The 21,631-nt window shown below is 39.5% G+C and overlaps 1 protein-coding gene and 1 pseudogene across 5 annotated transcripts in view; both read right to left on the bottom strand.

Annotated features, from left to right (window-relative positions):
- Nucleotides 1-21,631, bottom strand: part of DENND5B (DENN domain containing 5B) — a 216,848-nt gene that overhangs the window by 8,716 nt on the left and 186,501 nt on the right. For all 5 annotated transcript variants that reach the window (XM_065939734.1, XM_065939709.1, XM_065939714.1 and 2 more), the window contains 7 exons: nucleotides 13,232-13,360; nucleotides 10,509-10,630; nucleotides 5,207-5,352; nucleotides 3,495-3,613; nucleotides 2,484-2,671; nucleotides 351-433; nucleotides 13-139 (listed from right to left, as the gene is read on the bottom strand). In XM_065939734.1, coding sequence (XP_065795806.1) covers nucleotides 13-139; nucleotides 351-433; nucleotides 2,484-2,671; nucleotides 3,495-3,613; nucleotides 5,207-5,352; nucleotides 10,509-10,630; nucleotides 13,232-13,360 — 914 coding nt within the window. The remainder of the gene's footprint in view (nucleotides 1-12; nucleotides 140-350; nucleotides 434-2,483; nucleotides 2,672-3,494; nucleotides 3,614-5,206; nucleotides 5,353-10,508; nucleotides 10,631-13,231; nucleotides 13,361-21,631) is intronic.
- LOC136144614 (glucose-6-phosphate 1-dehydrogenase-like) lies at nucleotides 15,776-19,365 on the bottom strand (annotated as a pseudogene).

Below are 21,631 nucleotides of genomic sequence, written 5' to 3'. Positions count from 1 at the left end.
GCTTTAATTTACCTATGAAGTCCCAGATGAAGACATTCTTGTGAAAGATGCGAGCTGATTTGAAGCCATGGTGGAAAACTTGCTCAAGTGCTGCAACTAAGCCACTCTCTCCACACAGCAACACAGTGAGGCTTCCTCTCTGTGAAGAGTAACACACAGTGCCAGAGAATAAGCTCCTGCGTTGATGTTTAAGAAAAACAGTAGAGGAACAACTGCTGAGGGTAGCTATGAAGCATGTTTTTGCAGCTATTAGGAAGCTTCAAAATTAAAGCACCTTTTCATTGCCTTATGTATCATGTATAAAAGCAGCTTTAAAATTCCACCATAGTAAGTTTCATAGCCCATCATACCTCTTTTTCAGGTTTGTGGAAATGTTTCACAATGTTGTTCACAGCTTCTCCAATTCCTTCTTGGATCTGTCCTGCATTGGGTTCTAAAAAATAATGAATAATGGCAGAAATTTCAGGCAAGGAAAATAAACCAAGTACTACAGGACATCAACTGTGCCTGCCTTCACCAGGGCAGGCTGCCTTGTCAAGGTTCCATGAAACCTGCCTTGCCAGTTTGGTAAAATGAGGCATATTGGCAGAATGGAAAAGAATCTAAGAGACCCCCAAGACTCAAATGCCAGCCTTACCACTCAAAATCTATAACTATAGTCACCAATTTTAAGTATGTAATTTGATGAGTTTTGGCAGATGTATAGACATGTAACCACTATAATCAAAATACAGAAAATTTCCATCAACCCCCAAAGTTCCACTGTTCCCCTTTTCAGTCAATTCCCTTCCCCAGCTTGTAACCTCATAACCCCTGTCAACCACTGATCTGCTTTCCATCATTATTATATTGCCTTTTCTAGAATTTAATAAATAGAATTGTATAATGTCTGCTTTTTCTCACCTGGCACAATACTTTTGATTCATCCATGATGTTAGCTATATCAACAGTATTGCTGAATAGTATCCCACTGACTAGATATATCACTATCTGCTTATCCACTTACCAGCTGGTGGATATTTCGGGTGTTTCCATTGTGGCTATTATGAATAAAGCTGCTTGCAAAATTTGAGTATGAGTCTTGGTATAGCTATATGCATTCATTTCTTTAGGATACAGACATCTAGTTTGAGATTTCTGGGTGAAGTGTATGGTTAGTACATGTATATATCTTTATAAGAAATTGCCAAATGGTTTTTCCTTTTGCATTCCCATTGTAATATATGTGTATTCACTGTTGTCTATCCTCTTTTTAGCTATTCTAGTGTATGTGTGGTATTAAGTTTACTTCTGGAGGCAGAAAAGAATTATGGATTAAGGGGATCACTTATTAAAGAATAAGGGAGATTGTTAAAGACTATAGCTAATAGTTAATATATCACTATATGCTAACAAATGGATATAGAATAATAATATCTAAGGAAATTGCTTTGTTAACTAAGGACCTCTTACGTACCTCTTATTAATAAGGTACCTCCAATAACTCATGGTTATTGTCTATGAACTGAAATAAAACCACTTCACTGTCTCTTTAGTTTTCTGTGGCTCCTGTAATAGATGACCACAAATTTAGTAACTTAAAAAAAGGAGAAATTTCTTCTCTCACAATTCCAGAGGGAGAAGTCAGAAATCAGTATCAATGGGTAGAAATCAAGTTGTGGACAGGACTGTGCTTCCTCGGAGGCTCAATGGAAGATGTTGCTCCTTGCCTCTTCAAGCCTTGGCTTGTGCCCACATCACTCCAGTCTCTGCCTCCATCTGTCTATTGTCTTCTCTGTGTGTCTAATTTCCTTTTGCCTCTCTCTTATAGCAATACATGTTATTGCATTTAGGGTCCACCTGGATAACCCAGATAATTTCCCTATCTCAAGATCCTTAACTTACTCATATTTGCAAAGATCCTTTTATAAATAAAGTAACATTTACATATCTCAGGGATTAAAACTTGATACCCTTGGGAGACTAAAGACCACATTAGTATAAACTAGAAGTTTATTGTGCTATTAAAAATGGCATGTGAACACAGGATCCTATCTGTAGAAGTCACTTTTTTATGTACTTTGTCACTTCTATAGGAAATTTGGGGGTGGGGTGGGGAGAGGAATTTTTAAAATTCCCCTTAGAAAAAGGGGCTTTGGATAACTAGATATGAGAGTACTATAACTGTCCATATTCTTCCTGAAGTTTCAGGCAAAATATTATTTATTCATACTTTCACAGCATAACTAAAACAGAGCAGGTGGTTTTTTTTTTTATTGGATTTTAACATCTAAATTCTTCAGGCTTTTAATTATTTGTAATTATCCTGCCTTATTTCCCCCCTTTTCTCTCTCCACTCTAAAGTCTTTCTCACAAATTAATTTTCCTCAGCTTTCTTTTTAATCTTACCATAATTCATTTAACACAACAGTTTTCTAAGAAATGGCCACATGATGCCTAAAACATCTAAGACACATTGGAAAATAAAAAACCCAACTAATTACTGGTAGTTTTTCCTGTCAGTGATGTGATGCTCAGTCTCCTGGCCACAGTGGGTGATTTCTGCTGGGGTGGAGTCCGACACTGCTTTACTAGATCCTCATCGGCTGCTGATGTCATCAATTCTCCAATGAGAATTCTCTCCAGACTTCCATCATCAATGCCTTTTCCCAGCCACCGCCCGCATGGGAACCTGGCGGGACAGAAATAAACTTCAGAATCGCCAATATTTCACTCGCTTTCATCAGAACTTTTAAATGGCACCAAGGGTGAAACCCATTATTTGAGTGGGTGATCAGCCTGTGGGTGATTTTTTTCATTATGAAAAATTGCAAACACTTAAAAAATAAGACAAAAAAATAGACATGCATGTTCTTATGACTTAGATATTAACATTCTCCCACATGCTTCATTTTTGCTTTTAGTTAAAAGTATTTTAAAGTAAATTACACACATCAGGACATTTTACTAATTACTTCAGTGAAACTCTGAAAAATAAATTCTCTCTTGTATAGCCATAAATTATTATCAAATTAAAGTAACTTTTAAATATTTTCTTACACATCTACATCAAAATTCTGTAGTTAGTTTCAACAGGAGTATCTTCAAACTAGATATTAATGTGGGAGTTAAGTTCCAGGAAAAAAGAGGAGAATGTCCTCAAAGAGGAGTGCTGGCTGCAAAGAGTGCAGGAGTGTCCAAAAGAGCCTTTTGTCTTACTGACATTATTTTAAGCTTCTTTTTTTTCTTTTCTTATCAGAGTTCCAATCTTTTTCAACATTTGTGGACTAAGTGTTAGCAGCAAACACAATCAGTCTTTTTGAGAAGTATTTTGGGGGCAATTTTGTATTTGGAACAAAATAACAGAACTTTGTTGTTACATAAACAAGACAACCCAAAAAACTAAAGTAAAATTTAAAAGGCAGTGGGAAAGCTTTAGAATGAAAATAATTCTCAAACTTTTTCTTGTCTAAAAATATTAAAACAAATCTGAACTCCCAAGGACATTTACTTACCTATATGTATGTCCTGTGATTTCATTTCTGACCATGACACAATCCACTAGCCATTTGGCTAACAGTCCTGAGTTATCGTGACCAATCTGGACAGTTGTCAGCTTCCCCAGGTTCTGGCACTGTAGGGACAGGACCACAGGGTACTCAGTTCCTGATCTTTTCCTGCCACCTCTCAGCTTTAGTAGTGGTTCCAAACAATTTACAAGTGCAGAGGACTCTGCATAATGTATTCTGCCGTGCACTAGAGAAAAATACCCAAATAGATCCCTTCTAATGAGACAGGAGCCATAGGAACATTATTTATTTATTTTTCCATTTATTTTTATTTGTTGGTTAGGAACATTATTAAATGAGAGGGATGACACAATGTCTGAGAGTAGATATGTAAATAGGTGCTTGAAGAACACTTGGGAAGGAACAATGATTTCCAACTGGAGAATCCAGAAACATCACCGAGTCAGTAGATTTGTTTCTTTGAAGGATGAGAAGAATTCCAAAAAATGGGAAAGGATGCTATTTAGATTTAGTTATAGAGAGGTCAGAAAAATAATTATAGACATAAAAAATCACCAACTTTTCCTGCTTTAATAAATACTAGGGTAGAATTGACCTCAAACATCATCTAGAAGTCTCTGAAGCTACTGTTAAAAAAAAAAAAGCATAGTTATCAGCATCGTTCCTGACCCTTTGTGCATAAGTACAAAAGAAAGTGATGATAATAGAAATGGTAAAAATAAATGTCAACAAAATTCTGACTTAGAAATTCTGATGAAAGATCACAGACCCCAACTGACTATGTATAGCTGGGAACCTCAAAGCTATGAGTTCTCAAAGCACTTGATCATCTTTGAATTACAGCGATCTAGGTGATGGGGGAGGGCATCTTGAATTAGTTGTGGTAGCAGAGATGGAATGAATCAGGCAGATGTGAGAGTCTGGAAACAGCAATGATGGGACTTATGATGCAGTTTATGCTCTGTACTTGGTAGTCAAAGAAAAGCCAAGGATTTTAATCTTTTATATACAGATAGCTGTGAGTCCACTGGATAGATAGTGTCAAAATAAGCTCTTGGGCAGTGTCATGACTCTGAGTGGAAACTGCCATTCCTAGACCCCAGGAACAGAACGTTCAGTTAGTACCACTTCCCTTCTGAAAGGAGAACAGGTGTTTGTCTCCTTTTTGCATGTCAGGATCAACCAGTATGTGGTCTCAAAAGTATGGGACTACCTTACCAGGTAAGACCTGAAAACTGACTATCATAGTGAGAGGTATTTTCATAAGATCACTTTATAAATATCACCATGTGGTCTAAAGGTCAAAGCATAAACAGCAGCTCCCGTTCCCTTTGTCCAGGTTCAGGCAGGGTGAATTTACAGTTTGGAGGAGAACCACTGTGGGGAAAACATTCACCTGAATGTTCTCTACATGCCAGGTTCTACAACACACGTTGGGAATTATGGAAAAGGACCTGGCAAAGCCCCACAGTGCACCACTACAAGTAGAAATACACAGCTTACCAATTAAAGTAACAATAAAAATGCAAAACAAATTCATGTGTTCAAGACTTTAGGTATATAATCCCCTAAATGATCCTGCATGCTTAATTACCCCTTTGTATTATTTGACTCAGAGAAAAATGAAAAATTGAAACTGGCATTGTGTAGAATTATGTATGACACTTTGTGCTAAGAAAGCAATTAACTGAACCTACTTCAAAAGTCATTTCGAGGAGGTTTTTGGGAATCTGCATTACTCCCGTGTCTCCTAATTCTCCTGATACACAGATCCAAGGGTTCGACGTGATGATCGCGTTGCTCAGCTTTTTGATGGGAATGATCACTGACCTATATGGAATCACTGAAAGAAAAATGCTGAAATTAATACAAAATTACAATGAAGTTCTCCTGAAGAAAACAAATATATATTCAGAATTCTGTTGGCTTTCACAGATAATTTGTTTTTTAATGATCTATCAAGATGTACTTAAGCAAGAGGATGAGATCATAACCTCCTCTAGTCTAGAAAGATGAGGTCTGGTTTATAAGCCACAAGTCCCAATACGTCTATTAGTTTCCATACTTATACATCATTATGTATATATGGCATTGTTGTTGTTCAGTTGCTAAATTCTATCCGACTCTTTGCAACCTCCATGGACTGCAGCACACCAGGCTCCTCTGTCCTTCACTATTACCTGGAGTTTACTCAAATTCTTATACATTGAGTCGGTGATAACTATCTAACCATCTCAACCTCTGTTGCCCTCTTATCCTTTTGCCTTCAATCTTTCTCAGTATCAGGGTCTTTTTCAGTGAGTTGGCTATTCGCATGATGTGGCCAAAGTACTGGAGCTTCAGCTGCAGCAACAGTCCTTTCAATACATATTCAGGGTTGATTCCCTTTAGGATTGACTGATTTGATCTCCATGCAGTCCAAGGGACTCTCAAGAGTCTTTTCCAGCACCACAATTTGAAAGCACCAATTCTTCAGCACTTAGCCTTCTTGTGGTCCAACTCTCAAACCCATAACATGGCATACTTATCATCAGCACTACATTTTATAAACAATGTCAGGCATTAGCACCAGAATACCTGAGGATAAACAGTGACTGTGTAGTAGTTTCATTGCTTTGATGTTTTTATTCATTTTGTTCCAAAATGGAGTACAAATGAGCATGGTTACTGGCATGGTTTCATATAAAGAAGGTGGTAGGTGACTACTTGCATAGTATCTGCTTGTTGCTGATTTTCTTGGGCAATGCTTCACAACACTGCACTTCAGAACTTTCTCATCCCAATGTTAACAGTCCAATATGCAAAGCCAATAATAAACAACAGTACCTCCATTCTAGTTGTAATATGAAGTCTACTAGCTACAACTTGGAAAGGGGGCTCTACGGCAAGAGGTGCCTCAGGGAGAGAATCAGGATGCGGAAAGGAATCTGTGTGAAATCGTTCCCTTTGAAGGCTCTTCAAAGGCAGGCCACTAGATGTCACTGGCCAAACACTATCCTTTGCTCAAACGTGGAAACCACAGGCATTCCACATACCTCTCTTTCCTTGAAAAAATGAGGACGGCTCAAACACATTAGCATATTTTTATCCCTCAGAGCCATACTTTTTAAAAAAAAAAAAGCAGGGTAGAATCAATATTTTGGTTGGTATTCTCTTTATCCAGTCACAAGAGAACTATTAAAAAGTTCTTTTTGAAAGAACTACACGTAGGGTTAAAAACAGTCACTGGACAAGGGGCTCAGATACTGCCTTACAATAGGGGTTCATGTTTCAGGGTGCTCTTAGATGAGCAAAATGAATGGGATAAATGGTTCATTTCTCTAATTTTACATAGAGGACTTTCTTTCTGTTGACTGAATAAACCCCCTTTCTGTTCTTTCATTTTGGCTGAAGGAAAGGAAAATGTCAGAGAAAAAGGTCGTATTTTCATGGCTTAATAATCATGAGAATCAAACGATTTTTGAAACTGAAAGCAGAAGAGGTTAGTGCAAGATGTTATTTTAGGTGCCAGAGGCTACTTATTACTTTCACTGACAGGATTAGAAAAGCTGCAGAAAAAGGCTTGTTTAGGGTCAGCAGTTCTGTTGGCTGCAAAGGGCTCACAGATGCACAACAATGATTTCATAAAGCAGAAAAAGAGTAGTATTATTAAACTCAGAATATTTATTTCATGAAGTATTTCAATTCCCTAGTTGTAAGAGTTACACGGATAAAGAGAAATCTGCAGATATGGGGAGGAGCTTAGGTGTCCTTAACTCCCTCTGCAATTTCTTCTCTTTCAAAATTGTATATAACACCTTAGCTTCTAATTAACTAACACTATTTTGACAGATATTACAGCTTAGCCTAATAACCATTCTAACTCCATTTTCCTTGTCTGCCTCTACCAGAGCCTTAGAAGACCAAACCTACACAGCTCTGCCCAGTGAAATACTGGTTATATTTATTGAAATTTCTTAGAAAACTATGTTTTTCTGGCACAGATTCTGATCCCTCTTCCTTGGCACTGCTTCCTTCTTCAGGCTGGAGGGTAGACTGAGAACAGCCACCTTGTGACCATGAGGTAGGTGATTAGCACACACTGACGACTGTCACAGAGCTGGGTCCGTGATAGCACTGCGGACTGCCTACCTCAAGACTCTCACTGTGAAAGGAAAACAAAACTACCAATTTGTTTAAACCATTGTTTCTGATATTTGCAACTGAAAATAACTCCTAACTGATACAAGTAAAAATTCTCCAAAGTAGGGAAGGGGACCAATGCAACAGAATAAATGCAATAATTTAGTTTATCAAAAACACATCTGTGTCTGACTCTTTGTCAGACACATGGTCAGGTTTCCCTGTCCTTCACTACTAGAGTTTGCTCAAATTCATGTCCATTAGCATTCAGAATCAGTGAAGCTACTTAACCACCACATCCTCATTTTGCTTTTGACTTCAATCTTTCCCAGCATCAGGGTCTTTTCCAATGAGCTGACTCTGCATCAAGTGGCCAAAGTATTGGAGTTTCAACTTCAGCATTAGTCCTCGCAGTGAATATTCAAGGCCAATTTCCTTTATATTAACTAGTTTGATCTCCTTGCAGTCCAAGGGACTCTCAAGAGTCTTCTTAACACCACAATTTGAAAGCATCAGTTCTTTGGTGCTCAGCCTTCTTTACGGTTCAACTCTCACATCTATACATGACTACTGGAAAAACCATAGCTTTGAGTATACGGACCTTTGTCAGCAAAGTGATGTCTCTGCTTTTGAATACGCTGTCTACGTTTGTCATAGCTCTCCTTCCATGGAGCAAGCACTTTAATTTCATGGCTGTATTCACTGTTCTCAGTGATTCTGGAACCCAAGAAAATAAAATCTGTCATTGCTTCCACTTTTCCCCCTTGTATTTGCCATGAAGTGATGGGACTAGATGCCATAATTTTAGTTTTTTGAATGCTGAGTTTTAAGACAGCTTTTTCACTCTCCTCTTTCACTTTCATCAAGAGGCTTTTTAGATTAACTTTACTTTCTGCCATTAGAGTGGTATCATCTGCATATCTGAGTTTATTGATATTTCTCCTGGCAATCTTGATTCCAGCTTATTCATCCAGTCAGGCATTAACTTCTATACAAGAAGTTATAGAAGTTAAATAAACAGGGTGACAATTTACAACCTTGTCTTACTTCTTTCCCAATTTTAAACCAGTCAGTTGTTCCATGTAAGCTTCTAACTGTTGCTTCTTGAGCCACATACAGGTTTCTCAGGAGATAAGTAAGATGGTCTGGCCTTCCCATCTCTTGAAGAATTTTCCACAGCTTGTTGTGATCCACACAAAGGCTTTAGTGTAGTCAGTGAAGCAGAAGATTTTTTTAAAAATTCCTTTGCTTTCTCTATAATCCAGCTTTCTCTATGGCAATTTGATCTCTGGTTCCTCTGCCTTTTCTAAACCCAGCTTGTACATCTAGAAGTTCGCAGTTCACGTACTGTTGAAGTCTAGCTTGAAGGATTTTGAGCATCACCTTACTAGTATTCGAAATGAGTGCAATTGTATGGTAGTTTGAACATTCTTTGGCACTGCTATTCTTTGGGGTTGGAATGAAATGGACCTTTTCCAGTCTTGTGGCTGCTACAGAATTTTTTGAATTTGTTGGCATATTGAATGCAGCACTTTCAAAGCATCATCCTTTAGGATCCGAAATAGCTCAGCTGGAATTCCGTCACCTCCACTAGCTTTGTTTGTAGTCACATTTCCTAAGGCCCACTTGATTTCACACTCCAGGATGTCTGGCTCTAGGTAAGTGACCACACCATCGTGGTTATCTGGGTCATTAACATCTGCAACATTCAGCAAGATTCTGAAGTCCTTCTGAATCATCAAAGTTTAATATGAGTTCAGTTCAGTTGCTTAGTCCTGTCCAACTCTTTGAAACCTCATGGACTGCAGCACACCAGGCTTCCCTGTCCATTACCAACTCCTGGAGCTTGCTCAAACTCATATCCATCGAGTTGGTGGTGCCATCCAACCATTTCATCATCTGTCGTCCCCTTTTCCTCCTGCCTTCAATCTTTCCCAGCACTAGGGTCTTTTCCAGTGAGTCAGTTCTTCACAACAGATGGCCAAAGTATTGAGTTTCAGCTTTAGCATCAGTCCTTCCGATGAATATTCAGGACTGATTTCCTTTAGGGTTGACTGGTTTGATCTCCTTGCAGTCCCAGGGACTCTCAAGAGTCTTCACCACAGTCCTAAAGCATCAATTCAGTGCTCAGCTTTCTCTATGGTCCAACTTTCATATCCACACATGACCACTGGAAAAACCATAGCTTTTGACTGACAGACCTTTGTTGGCAAAGTAATATCTCTGCTTTTTAATATGCTGTCTAGGTTGGTAATAGCTTTTCTTCAAGGAGCAAGCATCTTTTAATTTCATGACTGTTCAGTTACATGTTTATTACTATCATATACTGATTCTTTGAATTTATGGGTTTCAGATAAGACACTGCAATGTTTGTTCAATAAAAGATTCATCTTCACATCCACCCCACTTCCTACCGCAGGATGGGTTTCTTTGGTAAGCAGACTCTGAGTCCGAAATTAGCATAAAGAATGCTGCTTCTGGGTTCAAGATGTGAGGAAGAAAGGGTGGGCTGAGGCAGAAACTGAGCTCTGATGCGGTGAGTCCTCAGCTGATACCACAATGAGTTCTGGGGCAGGTCAGGGTTCAGGCAGGGATCCTGACTGGCTTTAGTAAGACGGACAGCCTCAGGGAAGGTCGTTTTCTTTGGTGAGACATTCCTCAAACAGCCGAGGGTTGTCTTCAGGAGATGGGGCTGCTGGGGCATAACCTTTATTGCTAAATGGAGATGGGGTAGGGCAGGGAGGGTGGGGGGGAGGGGTGGATGTTACAGTGTCTGCCTCACTGAACTGTGGTATGTCTCACTTTTAAAAATATAAACTCTTATTCCATTAGTCATCTGAGCAGCACTTCACTTAACATTCACTTCTCCAGACTTACTGATAGTGGTGAAGACACTGGTGAAGCAGAAATAGTCCACAGCATTGAGGGAAAGAAGATGGTAAAGAAACTGTTCTCTTTCTTCTTCACAACGGAGAAAAGCATAACGTTTATAAAGCTTCCTGGGAAAGGATAAGACAAACACAAAGTAATAGTATAGTGTATTTTTTCTTATGTCTTCTGCTAAAAAATACTTCCTCTTAGACAAACTATGAGTAGAAACTTCAATCTAGAAAGAACAATTCATAAAAATCAATGTATATACATTAATATTTTAACTTACTTAGTAATTAAAGAAACAACCTCCTGTGAATTCATTTTGTCTATCAAAGTAATAGATTTAAAATTAATGATCAGTGCTGATGGGGTGTGGGGGGTGGCAATGAATAATAGAAAGTTACAATATTCCGAAAATTTCAGAAAAGCAATTTGTTGGTAATATTTAAGTAATTAAAAAATAATTATTCTTTGACTTATTAATGTTATTTTAAGGACTCAGTTCTAAGGATATAATATGAAATGGCAAAGATTTACTCACAAATGTCCACTTGAATATTATTTGTAAAAAATAAAAAATACTGAGTTGGCCAAAAAGTTCATTCAGGTTTTTCCAAAGGATGGTACAGAAAAACCAAACAAACTTTTTGGCTAACCCAATATATAATAATATACTAATTTAAAATAAAGTTTAGGACTTTCCTAGTGATACAATGGATAAGAATCCACCTGCCAACGCAGGGAACACAGCTTCAATCCCTGGGTCTGAGAAGATATCACATGTTACGGCACAACTAAGCCCAGGCGCTACAACTACTGAGCCTGAGCTCTAGAGCCTGCAAGCCGCAACAAGAGAAGCAACAGCAGGGAGAAGCCCATGCACCCCAACTGCAGAGTAGCCCCCTGCTCATGGCAACTAGAGAAAGCCAGCATGCAGGATGAAGACTCAGTGCAGCTAAAAACAAATTGTTAAACATTTGTTAAAAAAAAAGTTTAAGAAGAGTTTTAACAATAACAAAACTACTACTCCCCACATCTGCTATTAATAGCCTATGGTGGATTTTTTTTTCTCATCCCATGGCTGAAGGACATTACAGTCACTAAAGATAAATTTTTAAAAATACCGGCTAGTTAAAATCATCTATATTATAGGGTTTGGAAGATATCTTTCTGGAAAATTTAAACCACTCTATGTTTCAGATGTTTCATTTCAAATAAGGATTGAATTTTAACTGAGTAAGAAAAAAACTACTACTCCCTAAAACAGTAACTTTTTATTAAGCACTTACATTTAAGCATTTCCCAAGTATTTCATAGTTATTAATATATCTAGTCCTTGTGATCACAGGAGAGGTAAGTCTATTAGCATTCTCCTTTTATAGATAAAGAAAAGTGATAAAATGAAGTTAAGAATCTTGCCTAGGACCATTCAAATAGTGAACAGTAAAGGCAGTATTTGAACATAGCCATTCAGATTTCAGAGACTTTATAACATATAAAATGTTATGGTATAATACTAACCTGAAAAAAGGGTGAGCTGGATTGCAAATACAGTATAATCTTAACTAAGAGAATGTGCATAGAAGAGTACAATAGAAAACATGTAAGATACTTAGTAGTTACCTTTATGTAGTAAGATTTTTAAATTTTCTGCTTTGTACTTTGGCCACAAAGGGCAGAAGACTTATCAGCAGGGATAAGGTGTGGGGAATGTAGTCAGTTTTAAGAGGAGAAGGTCAGGTTCACAGGCTGTACTTCACGTTAGGTACTCTTTATCTAACCCATTCTTTGGATATTAAGACTCATCCTAAAATGTTCCAAGGGATAACTAACTCGACAGTGATACACACAAATTTAAAATCACAAAAAGAATTTGGTTATGGTGGGATTCCAAAACTGTCGTGTTTGAGGTCTTTGGTGAATCCTTTGCATGCCTTTGCTCCAGAGAACCCCCACGCCCTTAATTTTCAAATTAATTCTACTATATGTATTATCTGGATGATGCATTTCATCCAAGGTTTCTGATGGAGTAAAGGGAATCAATCAAAACAGTTAATAATTAACTAATATGCACTTGACTGGTTTACAGGCTCTACACTACTAAATGTAAGTACTGGTAAGACTCTCAGAGAAGCTCTTTACTGTGGACCTTTTAAGTTTTTTGCTACTCCTGGTTTTGTTGTGATCTTCACAATATGATACAAGGTTTACATAAATTCAACCCATCTTTTGGATATTTCCCTTGTGGTTCAGCTGGTAAAGCTTCCCTGTGGCTCAGCTGGTAAAGAATCCGCCTGCAATGTGGGAAAACTGGGTTCAATCCCTGGGCTGGGAAGATCCCCGGGAGAAGGGAAAGACTACTCATTCCAGTATTCTGGCCTGGAGAATTCCATGGACTGTATAGTCCATGGGATCGCAAAGAGTTAGACATGACTGAGCGACTTTCACTTTTTGAATGTTACCATCAACCTGTGGGACTACTCAGCTTTTTATTTCTGAAAAAGGTAGCACCATCTGCCTCTGGCTATGAAATCTGTACCCTCCCATATATAATCAAATAGGAGGTCATGACACAGAGTTTCTGAAACATGTGCCTGTTAGAAAGGAAGAGAGCATGTGCACAGGAGTGAACAGCTCATGCTGAAGAAGCAGCCTGTCAGTCCATGCAGTTTATTTTGTAAGCACACAGATCATGGAAACAGAAACGCCTCGAGGCCACCTCTTACTTTGTGAGCAGCTGATTAGAGAGCAACTGCTTGAGATGCTGGGACAAGAGCTTCTTTTCTAGAGACAATCTTATCCATGCTCGAGCTCGTCCAACATCAGTCTTGATCTCACTCATGTTTTGAATATGCCTAAAGAACAGTAAAACAGCAAAGATGTAAATCCTAAGGTTAACCTTGAACTGGAAAATAACTGAAGAATTATAGCACTTTGCACAGAAAAGTTGTTTTCTACTTAGAGGAAACAATAGGCCACACACCATTTATGCTGATTAAACTTCAAGTATCCCATCTGAATCATGAAATTAGTCCCACATCAGAATTACCATTACAACATGAACCATATAGACAATATCCTAAGATAAAGCATTTAACACTCATTTACTCTTTCAGGTTTTATTTTGTTCTTGTTTCATGCTTGCAGATACATATAAACTGGCAATTGGTTATCCCTGACCCTCAGAAAAATAAAAGTAGTAAAACAGGCTGAATATTCATGCTCTTACTCAAAATAATTGTTCTACAGTTTAATTAAGTCTCTACTACAACTTTAATTCACTGAATCATTTTTCAAATTGCCCTGACAAAACCTGGAAAATATGAAATTCCATTTTCTATGGCATTAGAAGAAAAGCTGTATTATTATTATTTTTTTTTTGAAAAGCTGTATTATACTAATAAATTCAAAATTCTTAAAAATTTGAAAGACTTAGGATACTGTGTGTCCACAAACAAATTGTGTGATCAACCTCCAAATGAATGTTACATATATGTATAAATTAGTATTCTATTTTGAAGTTGATGTTATGCCCAGCAGGACTGAATTAATCTTCCTAAATGATACCCCTCCTAGGGGGAAAGAAGGATTGAGCAGGAAGGACAAACCTAAGGGACAGGGTAATTATAGAAACAGTACAATGAGTCACTGAAAAGTCTTTGTGATTGTGACCCACCATCCTTTCCTTTGATTTTTTTTTTTTTAAGTATAGAATGACTTATCTCAGCTGTAATAAATATTGCAGACTCTTTGATGATTCCAGCATTAGGAATAAGAAACAGTCTCCTTGTAAAACACATCTCCCCCTGCCCAGTTTTACTGAGATATAATTGACACACAACATATAAGGTATACAACATAATGATTTGACTTATATAGATTATGAAATGATGATCACAATGGGTTTAGTAAACATCTACCATTTCTTATAGACACATTAAAGACAGTTTTTTTCCTTGTGATTAGAACTTTTATGATTTACTCTTAACAACTTTGACTTACATTGTATAGTAGTGTTATCTTGTCACGCTGCACAACACATTATATCCCTACTAAGTACTTAAAAACTCAGAGTTCACACTTTTTGACTGCCTTCGGATGATCTCCCTCCAACCCACCTTGGCCTCTGGTGATCACAGACCTGATCTCTTTTTCTATGAACTTGTTTGTTTCTGCAGTGTAACTGACCCACAACACTATGTTAGTTCCTGTTACACAACAGTGATTTGATTTCTATACATTTCAAAAAGATCACTATGATAAGTCTAGCTGTCATCTGTCACCATACAACAATATTACACAGTTATTATCTGTATACCCCACACTACATTTCATACCTGTGATTAATTTATTTTGTTAACTGAAAGTTAGTACCTCAATCCCTCATTTATTTCTCTCCTCTCTCCAAGCCCCTTCCCTCTTAGCAACCACCTGTTTTCTGTATCTATGACTGATTATGTTTGTTCATTTGTTTTCTTTTTTAGATTCCACATATAAGTGCTATCATGGAGGATTTCTCTTCACTTAGCATAACGCCCTCTAGGTCCATCCATGTTATAATACACACATTCTTACTTCTGTCCTTCCCTCCTTCCCTCTCAATCCCTGGATGTAAGATTTAGCCTCTCAATCCAGGGCACTGACATATGATCAAATACTTTTTAAAAATTCCTTATTTTCTGGTTTAATGACAGGGGACTGAGGTGGGGCATCCCACCTACTGGTTGGTTTCCAGTGGGGAGGACATTTGAGGGGGACATTTGAGGAAGCCAAGACATGGGGGGCGGGTGCTGGGCAACCTGGAAGTTCCTTCCAGGGGTGACCAGGAATATCGAATGGCACTGAGGCTGGTGCAGAAGCAACTGGGCCTTCCTCCTGACTTCCGAGGAGCCTGCTGATAGCCATGGCCCACTGAGGCCTCTCACTGCTCCTCCCTATGGGCCTCTAACTCCAGTCATCTGGAAAGAGCCAGGACAGACGAAGAGCCACTCTTTCCTTCCACTGGGACTCAGTTTTTTGTTTTTTTTTTGGGACTCAGTTTTGTGGACAGAAGCTGACTCACTGGTCGCTGGGGATGGTCACAGTGTGATTCTCCAGCACTGGTTGAAGAATGTAACTGGGCCCAAGGCAGCCATGGCATAGCATGGCCAGAGCCCAGAGCCAGTACTGTAAGGATGAGGGTTATGGTCCCAAAGTCCTCCTGAAATGGGCTCTGACAGTGGGAAGGACAGAGAGACAGGCCAACGTAGGTTGGGCTGGGGACCAGGTGCTCAGCGCTCAGAGCACGTGGTGTTCACCCACTTGTTGGTCCCTTTGTACTGGAAGCCCACTTTCTTCATCAGCTCATCGTTCTCTGTGGGGCCTGGGCTACCACAGATGTAGGGGATGGGCTGGGTGGGGAGTCTTGTGATCGATCTGGTGCAGCAGTGGGGTAAAGATGTGCCCGGCCTGCTGGAGCTCGTCACTGTGCACAAAGTGCATCTGGCTTCCACTGAAGACGTCCAGGATGAGGTGTGCTCATATGCATCAAGGAGCTTCACGGTCTTGTATCTGTTCCTGGAGGTCAGGTCCTGCTCTGACTCCTCAGGGTTGAAGAACATGCCAGGCTTCTTAGTCATCACCTTGGCATACACGGCCTCCTTGGGCTGCACACAGATTACCAGTTCGTTGTGTTTGCATTGCTGCTAGAAGACATCACCAGCCACGTTTAGGAACTGCAGACACACCTCGCTCTTGTGCTAATTCAGGGCTCTGCCCCAGCACAGTATGAAGGGCAGCCCGTCCCACCTCTCATTCCCCATGGAGAATATAAAAGCGGCAAAGGTGTCAGTGGTGGACTCACGGGGCACCCTGCGGTCCTCTGGTACCCTCTGGTGGCCTCACCTTCTTCGGTGGGGTTCTCCATATATTGGCTCAGGACCACATTGTTCACCTGCATCTTTGAGACACATTTCAACACCTTGACTTTATCATCATGGATGTCATCTGAATTGGTGGAGGCGGGCTTCTCCATGGCCACCAGACACAGGATCTGGAGGAGGGAATTTTGCATCACCTCCTAGATGATCCCAAATTCACTGAAGTAGCTCCACTGGCCCTCAGTGCCAAATGGCTCCCTGAAGGCTCCATGCAGGCAATGTTGTCACAGTTCCAGATGGGGCCAGAAGATCCTGTTGACAAAACCTCAGCACCATGAGGTTCTGGACCACCTCCTTGCCCAGGTAGTGGTCGATGCAGTAGATCTGGTTCTCACAAAACAGGGAGGCTGCATGGTCAAACTGCTGGTTGGAAATCTGCAGGTCCCTCCCAAAGAGCTTCTCCATGATGATACGGTTCTGTCTGGCTCACGCAGGTGTCATGGATGTTCTTGGTGACAGTCCCTTAGCTGCTGGGGGACAAGGCCAGGTAGAAGAGGCGTTGGCTTGCGGGCCCTGGTGGAGGGCGTTCATGCCAGTGTTGAGGCGCTCCTAGGAAGCCACGTCATCATACTGGCTGGCCATGTAGGAGTTGTGGGCAAAGAACTCCTCCGGCTTGGGCTCCTCCTCTGGGGTAGCTTTGATGAATGGCTCACTCTGCATGCGGATGTTGGCCACTGTGAAGTGGGAGTGGGTGTAGCCCACAATGAAGGTATCTTTCGGCAGAAGCCATCCTGGAACAGCCACCAGATGGTGGGGTAGATCTTCCTCTTAAAGAGGATGTGTACATATGAAGATACATTGATGGAAAGAATTGCTTTGGTATAGCTCTTCCCAGTGTCCCACACGCCTGAGTCCGGCTCAGAGCCACCTGCTCTGCCACGATGCTCTCTGCGCTGGGTGCCTGGCTGCAGGTCACCTGTGGTCCCTAGTACTGCCCTTCCATGTCTGGGATGCCTTGTGAGTCCTCATGTGTTCACACGTGTCCCTCCCTCCTTCCTCCTGCGGTTTGGTTTTCTCGTGTGCCCTGGGTGGAGGGTTCCATTTCTGCAGTGTGGTCACGCCCCTCGATCCCAGCTGTAGGCCAGCCTTCTTCAGTACACCCCCCACCCCTTGCTAAGGTCACTTGCTCAGGTCAAACCAGCCCTATTAGGCAGCCTCATCATGGCTATTCCCCCAGCAGGGGCAGGGCAAGGGAGGCTGGCAGCTCCAGCTTCCCATCTGGGGCAGACTCCCTTGCGTCTGATCAAACCCTCTTGACAAACAAAATGTAAAACAAAGCATTATCACATCACACGAGAGGCTTAAAGAAGTGGCTGAAAAACACATCAGAATGAGAAGATAAAAGATAATTCCGTTGCCATTTTCGTGTTAACCAACCTTACCTCACCTCTAAGAATTTTTTTCAGAAATTATGACAGACTTAATTTGTCTTTAAAGGGCTAAGACCATGACATGTGGTCACAAATGAAGAAAATTGGGGTCAGGCAAGCCCCATTTACACCCTGATTATGGTGGTGGTAGCAGTGGTGGGCACTGGACATCCCACGTGGGCACAGCCAGTATGAGCCTAGGAAAAAGCACTGGCTGTTCCTCAACCCTGACATTGCCCAGATGAAACAGCTGACTAAAAGCAACACTGGGAAAGGCTGAGGTATTTACCACTTAAAGTTCCACAGTACTTACAAGGTCCCCCCATGAGCTCAGTGCCAGATAAGAGCCCACATGATCCAGGAATACCACATTGTCAAAGTGTATCCACCCAAAATGAATCTACATGAAGTGTGGTACTTATGTTGTATAATCCTTCCCTAAATATTCTTACTGCTCTAACATGGTAAAATCTACTGAAATTAGTTTTATGCTGGCCTTAAACTGGAGACATAATAGATCAAGAATGTCAAAATGGGATATAATACTTTGAAAAACAATGTATGGTTAAGGAAAATGGGCAGAATTGGAATACATAAAGTGAAACGTATTTTCTTTAGGTGGCTATTGGCATTCCCATCATCAAAATGTTTGCACTATTTTTTTTTTTTTTTGCAGGAGGCATGGGCATCAAGAGATGAGGCCACCAGATTCTTCTCAAGCTCTTTGTTTACTGGCACTAGGGCAATTTCTTTGCCTAAAAGACTGCTTCCTAATGTAATTAATTGCTTTGTTGCAGAATATTCAAAAGCTCACAGGATATCACCTGAATTGCTCAAGCTTGCATTCAAGGTCCATGAAGCCTTGGCCTCAACATATTTTCCTATTAAAAAATTCTACTCCAAGCAGTTAACTCATAGACTCTGTATTTTATTACCTGAAGTACTTACTTTCTTTGAGCTTCCTTATTTGATTCTATTCATGTCTGAAATCCCAGCTTCTTCTAGAAAGCTTTCCTTGACCTTGATAGTCTTCAATGATCTAATTTATGAAGTTCTATAGTCTAATTCGCATTTATCATGCACTGTTTACTATTTTATCATTTTCTCCTGGTACACATATTTCTCATTTTGACAAAAGCTCCCTGAGAACGACAAGCCCAACACTTCTTACTAGCCTTGCATCCCTGTTTGTTCCCTCTAAGGCCTAAAATATATTAGAAGCTCAGAAAACTGTTGCTTTGTAAAAAGTCTATATCTAATTTTATGCTTTAAAACAATTTATGCTGTTATTAAACTTTAAATCTATTAAAATTTTTTCTGCAAGGCTATACCATTCAAATCTATTTTTAATTGGAATAATTTTATTATAGTTAACTATAACGGCATTCAGCATAATAATCTACAAGTTATTACTTCTAAAATAGATCCTGTTAATTAACAGCAAAGTATATATGGTGTGTGGTTTAAATACCTTATTTACTTTATTTGTTTCCAACCCTGGTACAAAGCTTTCTAATTTTTATGTATTCTGTCTTACCTGATTGTCACAATATCTAGTGAGGGGGAGACCATCATTATTTCATTTTAAAGATGAGGAAACTGAGATTCATTGAGAATAAGTGACCCACCCAAGACCACAGAAGTAATACATATTATTCTATAGATGCCACCCATTTTCTACGAAGCATTTCTTCACAGTACTCACATTCTTGGAGAAGTTCTCCTCCTCTAGACCCAGAAGAACCAGAAGAAACAACTCCAGGTACCACCATGACCAGTGCTCCTTATCCGTCCGCTAGAACTGAATGGACAAGCAGCATCTACCTGATCTAAGTTGAATCAATCAGATTTTCTCTCACAAACTGGAAATTAGTACACTGAAAAACCAAGTCAGTCTTTGCTGAATGCTTAAAATAAGACGGGTGTTGAGGCCAGGGCTTGGGAGCGCATGTTCACAGTAAAGCAGAAAAGGTGGGAAAGAGGCAGAGGAGAGGAGAAGCCCGCACAAGTGGAGGTAAAAGTAGGGACAGTTTACTTCCAGTGAGATGGACAAAGCTGTTTCCAATCCAGCAACAGTTCTTGGGCTTGGATTCCGGAAAATACCCTTGCATATCTCCCATAAACCCTCCTTTCTCCTAAAGCTAGTTTGAACAGGCTTCTGTTACCTAAAACTGAATGATTCTTGAGAGCAGAAGCAACTAGGTTTGAATCCACATTTCCCAAATCCACAACTAATCCTTATTTCACTGTTATCACCAGTGAAAGCCAGTAATATTTATTAGAGAAATTAAGGAATTAGCCAATTTTAGTTTAAGCCTACACTCTGCAGTCATAAAAATTCCTCAAATATTCTTTCCTAGGGTAACAAAATTAATCATGCTTATTTTAACTTTAGTGGAGAATAAAGCTGATGCTCACAAGCACATATGCAAACATTATTTATAAAAAGATAAAAGTGACCATCCAGTTTACTGTCAAGTAATTCACTCCCATCTTTATATGAAAACCAAATACTTCTAGGATATACTTAAGACATCCTGCTCATTTGTTGACATATTCAGAATATCTTTACTTAGACAACAGTACTAACAATCTCCTCAATCATGTAATATTCTACTATGCCCCTCATTATTAATTACATTTTATCATTAACAACAAAAGTCGGTTTGAATGTCTAGATGATATATGCATAGCTACTTTGGAAAGAAATTAGTAATAATGATAATGGCATGGTAATACTCCTCTTTTATATGTAGATAACCTGTATAATTATTTATTGTCCCAAGCCTTTCTCTTTGGAAGAAAAGAAATCATTCTATTATTGACAGTACAGTGATACCTAGTATCTATGAAAGTTCTAGGGAATTGTCAGAGATACTAAGATAAAGGGGATAGCCTGTAGACACATTATCCTGACTCATGCCAGCTGCTGAGCAATCTGGTACCAAGACTCTTGACAACTATAAGGACTCAAAATCTCTAAACTGCCCATGTCTTTGCCTCAAGACAGAAATTTGGGAGACAGGAGGTACTGGCAGGGCAGGAGGCCAATAGAGTGTGAACTCTGAGATCTATGTAATCTAATCTTTAGAAAACAAGTTTTTTTGTTTATCTGTCAAAGTTTAGCATATTACTTAGGTATTTCTCTTTAAGGAAAAAGGTTCACATGAACTATCTAGATTGCAACCAGGGATTACAATGAAGTTCTTGCCAAGAACTTGGAAACAGAAATAAGCACATCCACTGAGATATAGGTAAATATATTATGAGTAAGGGGCTTTCCTGGTGGCTCAGTGGTGAAGATTCTGCCTGCTAATGCAAGAGATGAGGGTTCGATTCTTGGGTCTGGAAGATCCCCTGGAGAAGGAAATGGCAAACCACTCCAGTATTCTTGCCTGGGAAATCCATTGTAAACTTAATACTTTTTCCTTTGTAATTAATAAATTCTTGGGGAAAATACTTTTGAGACTATGCAAATATTCTTGTTTCAGCTTAGATGCTTCAACCACTGATTTTTCTACTTCATTTTTCTACATTTATTAATTGGAGTGCTTCTGTAAAAAACAGCTGTTCCACTGTATTCACTTATTTAACTATTTATATTGGAAAAGATTCTTGGATATTCATCTTATTTATTTTATTACTACTGTATAAGTTACTTTTTTTGCTCAAATTGTTTCAGCTTTGGCCATTTGGAGCTCTTTCAGGCTGCCTCCTATGTCTTTATTACATGATTTTGGCCTTAACAAAGATACACTTGGTTCATCCTATATTTTCCCTTCCTCAGCTCCTAGAATCAATCAATTTTCTTGATAGTCGTGGTTCCTTTCATTGGAGA

This window comes from Muntiacus reevesi, chromosome 1 (assembly GCF_963930625.1).
Source record: "Muntiacus reevesi chromosome 1, mMunRee1.1, whole genome shotgun sequence".
In the NCBI taxonomy this organism is placed as follows: domain Eukaryota; kingdom Metazoa; phylum Chordata; class Mammalia; order Artiodactyla; family Cervidae; genus Muntiacus; species Muntiacus reevesi.
This window is presented reverse-complemented; position numbering and strand designations above follow the sequence as displayed.